This window comes from Pteropus vampyrus, unplaced genomic scaffold, assembly GCF_000151845.1.
Source record: "Pteropus vampyrus isolate Shadow unplaced genomic scaffold, Pvam_2.0 Scaffold53, whole genome shotgun sequence".
In the NCBI taxonomy this organism is placed as follows: Eukaryota; Metazoa; Chordata; class Mammalia; order Chiroptera; family Pteropodidae; genus Pteropus; species Pteropus vampyrus.
The window spans coordinates 3675073-3682435 of NW_011888834.1; the positions used below are offsets into that span (position 1 = coordinate 3675073).

Consider the following 7363-nt stretch of genomic DNA (forward strand, 5'->3'; position numbering starts at 1 on the left):
CATAGTAGATGTTCCATAAATTTCTTCATTCTACAAATACTTTGGCATGCAAAAACACCTAATTTTTCATTAGTCTTATTAAAAATCTTGTTTAAAAAGAAAGTTTTAGTGGTTATCTAAAATAATCCAAGATTGTTCTGGTATTTTTTTTAGTTTATTAGAGAACACAGAAAAGAAAAAGAAAAAGAAAAAATTGATGATAAATTTATAATTTAGGTGAAGACCAGCAAGTAAGTACTTGAGTACCTATTTCACTCAGATGTTTTCTACCTCCAATAATTTTTCTCAAACGTAGAGGTGAAAAGATTATAATACTTTTCGAGTATGACAACTATTTTAGTTTTTCGAGACTTTTCTTTACTTAAAAAGCTGCTCAGAATACTTAATCTAGTTTATTTCTATGTCAGCCTGAGTAAGGTCTTTTAAGGCAGACCATTTGTTATAAACTAATTATTTTTATGCCTAGGGAAACTACTAGTTTGCTTTGTGCAAGGCTGAATAGTAGTCAAAGAAATATAAATTCAGCCAATAAAGATTATTAAAGATTAAAGAATGGTAATACCCAATTAGGTTAGGGTATAAAAAACTTTACTGATCTGTTAATTGATACAACCTCTATAGAGAGCAGTTTGAAAAATATTTAAACAACCTTATTACAAAATTTCATGACAGATAATTAACATTGTTAGGTACTGTGCTAAGTGAACATTTTTACCCTTAAGTCAGCAGTTCCATTTCCAGCTATTTATCTACAGATATTTTACACAAATATGTGTGTCTACTACAGATTGGTAAAAATGAAAAATTGGAAACAACATATCCAGCAATAAGAAAACTTAAATAAATAATAGAATGTCCATACACTATAATGCCAGGATACTGATTTGTTGATTTGGAAAGATATTTGATATAGGAAGAGGGCAAATGATAGAATAGTATAGAATGATTCCATTTTCATATTGTCTAATACACATAGAAAAAAAATCTAGATTACCTAGTTTTATCTTTAGACAACAAAATTAGCGAATTTTTCCCTGTTCTGTTCTTTTTTATTTTTATTCAAATAACTTTAGCAATACTTTTAACCTCATGGACCTCCTAAAAAGATCTCAGGGACTCCCAATGGTCAATCTACAGACTGTTTTTGCTAACTGCTATTTAGTTAATGGTTTTAAATGTGACTTCATATCAGAACCTCTTGGGTTAATGGTTTAAAGTACTTGATCATGAACTCTATAGGTCCTACCTCTAGAGATTTCACTTTTAATACATCTAAAACAGGACTTGGGAATATTTTTTAAAAATACACATTCCAGGTATGTCTGAATGTAACACAAAATTATACTTCTCTAATTTTGATACTTAAATTTTTAAAATCCATTTACCCTACATTTAATGAATGCTTACTTTGTGCAGGGCCCCAAAATTATTTAAGCAGATTTGGTACTTATTAAAGGAATAAATGTTTTTTGTTTTATTCAATATATTAGATCTTGAGTGAACCTGTTAAATAATTTTTTTCTCTTGCCTGCTGCCACAACTTTCTCTGCCACTCTACTTCACTGTACTGAGAACTGTGGAATTATTGCCATAGGCAATGATTTTTCAAATACTAGCTCAAGGTAAAGTACTTTTAACTAGTAACCCAGGAGGTTTTTTAAAATTTAATTTTTATTTTTTCCCGGGAGGTTCTGAAATACAGTCAGATTTAAAACCATTAACTAAACAGCAATTAATCAAAGAATGGTGTGTGGACCCTTATGAGTCTCTGACACCGTTTTTAGGAGGCCCGTGAGGTCAAAACTATTGATGAAACTATGTCATTTTTGCCCCACTGGCTGAAAGGTAACAAGTGGTGGGTAATACTGTTGGTACCTTGACAGGAATCAAGGCAGTGGCACCAAATTAGCAGTCATTGTATTATTCATGGTGGTAATATAATGCAAGTGTCATTTAAGAATGTCAGTGATCTTTTTAACATGCTGTGTGATGAAATGGAATGGGCACGGAAGGCACTTCTGCACACTCAAGTATTGGTTTGTCTCAAGGAAAAAGCTCTTGAGTGATAAGAGTGGTGAGGTGAACTTTTTTTCACTCTTGAGTGATTGACAAACTCCAGTTATTCAGACATGAGTATTTGGCAGACATTTTCTCAAATGAATCAAAGAAAACAATTGACTGTATTTGTTGCCAGTGATTAAAATTCGAGGGTTCAAAAACAAAAATTAGAATTGGGGAAACATAACCACCATTGTGAGCTTGATAGCTCTCACTACCTAAAGACTTTTCTAATGAGACTGGTGGTAATATTAATGAAAGTGATTTTTTTCATATTGTGAAATATTGGAGTGAATATGGTACAATGAAAAGTTTTAGTATTTGGAAGAGCTGCATAACTTAGTGAACCAATATATTCCAAATGACCATTGCAGGAGTCATTCAAAGTTCAAGGTATCCCAATGGATGGTAATGTAAAAGTACAGAATGTTCATGGTTATTATTTCAGTTTGTAACTTTAATCATCAGAAAGCACATCAGAGAGTAAGTTTGAAGCTGAGAGACAAAAGCTTAATACACTGGTACCAAGACAATCATAATGATACTTGTAGAAGACAGCTATTAGGTGCCTTAAATAGTGGTGAAAATCTTCAGAGAGACACTTTACCTAGGCCATGATGAATGCATAAGTACTTATTGGAAAGAATGGGAAGAAGGGTGTTCTAGGCAGGGGAGCAGTATATGCATGAAAGTATGAAAACAAGTGGCAGAATATTTGAAGGCCTGTATGCCATGCCAGAGAGGTTGAGGACTATAAAGATTGATTAATCAATCAATGCCATCAGTTTGCTTTTTATGATTCATATATTTTCTTGGTACACAATTGTATATGACTGAAGGTAACATTTAGTGTAAGTTATGTGTGCTGTAATCAGAAAACAATGATTTGGTGGTCTTGGTTTCTCTAGCACTTTAATCTACCCTTACTAGCTCTGTGAACTTGGGTAAACTGATTATTCTCTCTGCCTCAGTTTCCTGATATATAAAATGGGGATAAGAACACTATAAATGTTCTAAGCTGTTTACAGTGCCCAGCCCAAAGCAAATTGTCAAATGTTAGTAGTGAATAAAAGTGTATTTCCTCCCGGGAGTCTTGCAGTGGCTACAGAGGAAAGGGGTTGGCTGTATCCTCACTGATGCTTCTTCCAGCTCTTCATTTTATTCATGATTTGCTCTGCTGGTGAAAATTTTAACCTGCTTATGGTAAAAACATAAAATTATTTATGTAACTGGCATTGGTATGTTGTACTATTTGCATACTTTTAAAAATAGTTTTGGATTGTGCTTTTGTATAAATTGTAGTTTTGATTTCCTTTTACATTTTCCAAATTCATCTTAAGACAAATGTGAAGGTAACATTTTTTTTCTATTCCCTATGCTGTAAATGACATCCCCATGACTTATTTGTTTTATAACTGGAACTTAGAACTTCTTATTCCCCTTCAGAAGGTAATATTTTAAAAGAGCAGCTGATCTTAAGTATTGTAACAGTGTATCCTGGCTCTTTAAAAATAAAACATCCTTTCTGTGTCTACATACTGTTATTTTCTCTTATGCCAGGCTTCTCGAAAGCAGTGTGCCATATCTTAATCTCATTTAATGCATTTAAAACTTGGCTTAATCTCAGCTTTTAAAATATCCTTTATATCTTTATTGTAGGCATTAAGATATAATACAAATTTGACTCACATTTGCTGTTCTGTGGCTGAAAGCTTTTTATTAATATTACCTTTCCCTTGTTTGAAGAAATCTGTTAGGGATTATGAGAAAACATAATTATTCTATAGTCTTTTTCTTGTATGGAATTTGATATTTTTTAACTTAGCTCCCTTGACTTCCCAAGGTCTGTGTACTTAGTACAGTGGCCTGTAATATAACGAGTGTTTTTACTTCTTTTTCAGATTATTTTTGGGGAAAAAACTTAAAGAAGTAACAGATAAAAAGAAAACTAGTCTCTTGAAAAACATAGATGAAAAACTCACAGAAGCAGCCAGAGAACTGGGATATTCACTGGAGCAGAGAACCATGAAGATGAAACGGAGAGATAAGAAAGTATGATTTAAATTTTAGTCACTATTTTGCTATTTAATAGGGTTTTTTCCTCTTGACTCCTTCCCCCCGCCCCCCCCTCGCCGCCGGGCACTTATCCTTCTCATCTCCTGCCCCATCCCAAGGAGAGCTAAACGCCAACCTCAGGGGCTCCCTACAGGGCTGTCCAGTACCTGGATTGCCAGAAGGATGACACTGGAGCAGGGCTTGAGTGGCTTTGTAGGTTGTTAGGCCGAGTCATGTGACATATCACTGCTGTGGTTGCATAACTCATGCCAGTCTTTCCGACTCTTTTAATCTTGTTTTACCAGTTATTCTACAGAACTGAGTGAAAGCAGCTTTGTATGTAATGGTTACTTAAATTTCTTTTTTTAATGGCTGAGATCTGTTGATTTAGTGCAAGGTATTTTTAGGGAGGGGGAGTTTTATAAAAACACACTGTAGAGTGCTTTAGTTAAGGGCCTCAAAGGTGGTTCTCTTTTGAGAGATTGTGTATTGAGTTGCTAATTTCCTCCAGTAAGTGGGTCTAAGCAGCCCTCTTGTTTTCCTTGTTGATCCCATCAGCATTCCTTTTACATCTCTCCTAATGCCTGGACTGTATGGAGTGTTTTATAAACAGCCAATACTTTTGGGTTTTGAAACCTTTTGGTTTTTCATTTATAAATTTCAGAGTAAATTAACAGACAAGCTAGAATTCTGCTTTGGGGTAAATGAGAATTCCGCAGGAGTTTGTTCTTAAAACTTTTGGGGAGGAAGGATGTTTGCCACTGTGGAATGAGAGTAGCCACCTCCTCTAGCCTCTCACCATTGCCTCCTGTGGCTGATTGATCTGAACGTTCTAGGCCAAATGAAGTACTAGTTATTCTTGAATAAACTAGTACTGGTGACTAAGTACTTCAGCATACCTAGTTATTGAAAATCCTACTTCAGTTCCTTTTCTGATATTGACTCAATTGCAGGGTGATGTTCTGATAAGTTATAGTCACTAAACTGCAGTGTTAGCTGTTCTCTTTCTTTAGTCCTAAAGACCAGAAATAGTTTGTAAAATTGTACATTCGAATGAAACTCATTGCAATAGGGCATTTTAAAATTACTTTAAGAATTTATGTTGCCATTTTACTTTTTTAGTTTTCATAAGGAGCCTCTTCTATGAATAGGAAGGGTACCATTTTACACTCCCTTATGTGTCTTAAAGACTGAGCTTCTATGTGCAGAATAGCTAGCTGTTAGCAAATTCTTTCACCAGAGCCGTGTTTTATTTTTTTTACCATCAGCTATCATTTATTTCAGATGAAATTTCCTTAATTCTCCCCTGTACCTATAAATAAGCTGTGATTGGGGTTTAAACTTCATAGGAATATTTCTCCTGGCCCCATCCCCTGTGAGTTTTGTTTTGTTTTAGTAGTCTTTTTATAGAATCTGCTAGTAAAAACAAATACAAAGCAAAAAAGAACTTATAAGACACCCATGATTTTATCCTCCCAAAGACAAAACATTGGTTATTATGCTTTCAGATCCTTTTCTATGTATGTTTGTTCTTTGTTATTGTGAGATCTATATTTTTTTAGTCATGAAAAATTTAGTTCTAGTATATGTGAATGACTTTGTCTTTATGTATAAAATTAATATCCATTCTAGTATAATAGAGCACTATTTAATACACTAGAAATCAATGTTTTTATACTGATACTTTACTTACAGTGCTTTGGAATGCAAAGTCCTTATGTGTTACCTCATTTGACCCTTAAAACAAATCTGCAAAGTAGGAATTATCATCCTGATTTAAAGATAAGTCAGTTGAGGTTTAGAGCCTTTGTTCCTTGTCCAAAGTCCTTAAGTGAGACAGATCTGAGACCTAAATTCACATCTTCCCTATTTAGCATTCTTTCCACCTCTTCTTAGTAAGTGGCTATATTCCACTTGACTTTTTTTATACCTATATTTCATTATTAAAAGTGAACTTTGATTTAATGATATTGTAAAGTGAGGGTATATCATTTCATCCACCTTTGATTCTAATGCCTTAGAATATCACCATCCTTGTACACGGTCTTCCTAAATTTGTAATCCCATTCTTCATAATAAAATTAGAATTCTTATGCTTTGCTAATAACTGATACCTCTTTATAGACAATCTGAAAAATATGAAAATACATACCCTGGTTTTTGTCGTGTGTCAGCTTAAGTGGGGGAAAATATGTCAGTATATACATCAGTCTTTTCTTTCATTACTAATACTGTTTTATGACCTTTTTTATACTTAAGTATATTATGATTATCGTTTGATATTGCTACATTTAAGATCTCATAATTTTGAGTGGCAGCAGAGCATTGTGCTTAGGTTAAAATTTTTCAGACAACTCTGCCATAAATATTCTTTTAAACCTTTATTTGCACACTTATTTAAATATTAGAAGAAATTCCTGGACATAGTATTGCCAGGTCTGAAGTGGTTTAATGTGATTGTACTTGTGTGTGCATGTTTGTTTGTTTTTAATTTTGGGGAGTTTTTTTGTTTGTTTGCAAAACTGCCCTATATGAATTATAGTTCTACCAGCAGTGTGTGAGTGCCTGTTTTCTCCATTTCATTGCCAGTACTGGGTATTATCAGTCCTGTTTTAATTAGTTTTAATTAGTTTTAATTCTTTGATTATAAAAGACATCAAATATTTTTCACTTATCTGTTAGTCATTTTTCTTTTGTGAACTATCTGAACTTTGCCCATTTTTCTATCAGGGTTAGAATTAGTCCTTTTTTTTTTTTTTTTTACCTGTTTTACTTTGGGTGTTACTATTTTAAGATTCTCTTATAGTTTAATGACATCTTTATTAATTTTATTGTTTATACATATTGCAGATATTTTTATCAATTTTTCGTAATTTTGTTCTTGATAGGTTTTATGTAGTTAAATCTATAAGGCTTTTCTTTCTCTAATCCAAAATTATTTTTAAAATGTGCCTTTCTTTTCTGCTAGTAGTTTTATGTATTTTTACATTTAATCCTGAAATCCAACTGCAAGTTGGCATAAAGAGAATCTAAATATAACTTCGTTTTTTCCCAAATGACGAGCAGTTATCTATGAATGTCTTTTGATGAATAATCTGTCTCTTCTGGTAGCTTAATAAAGGTAGTGAAAGCAAGATACTGAGAACATAATAATAAAATAAGATACAAAGACTTGGGTGGAGAGGACTTTAATAGTTTATTTTGGGGGTTGGTTCCTCAGGAATATTCACTGGAGGAAGTGGAATATTTG

The 7363-nt window shown here is 33.2% G+C and overlaps 1 protein-coding gene across 1 annotated transcript in view; it reads left to right on the plus strand.

Annotated features, from left to right (window-relative positions):
• Window positions 1-7363, plus strand: part of LOC105292160 (histone PARylation factor 1) — a 22836-nt gene that overhangs the window by 10511 nt on the left and 4962 nt on the right. Inside the window, exon 5 of the mRNA XM_011360272.2 lies at window positions 3960-4110. Coding sequence (XP_011358574.1) covers window positions 3960-4110 — 151 coding nt within the window. The remainder of the gene's footprint in view (window positions 1-3959; window positions 4111-7363) is intronic.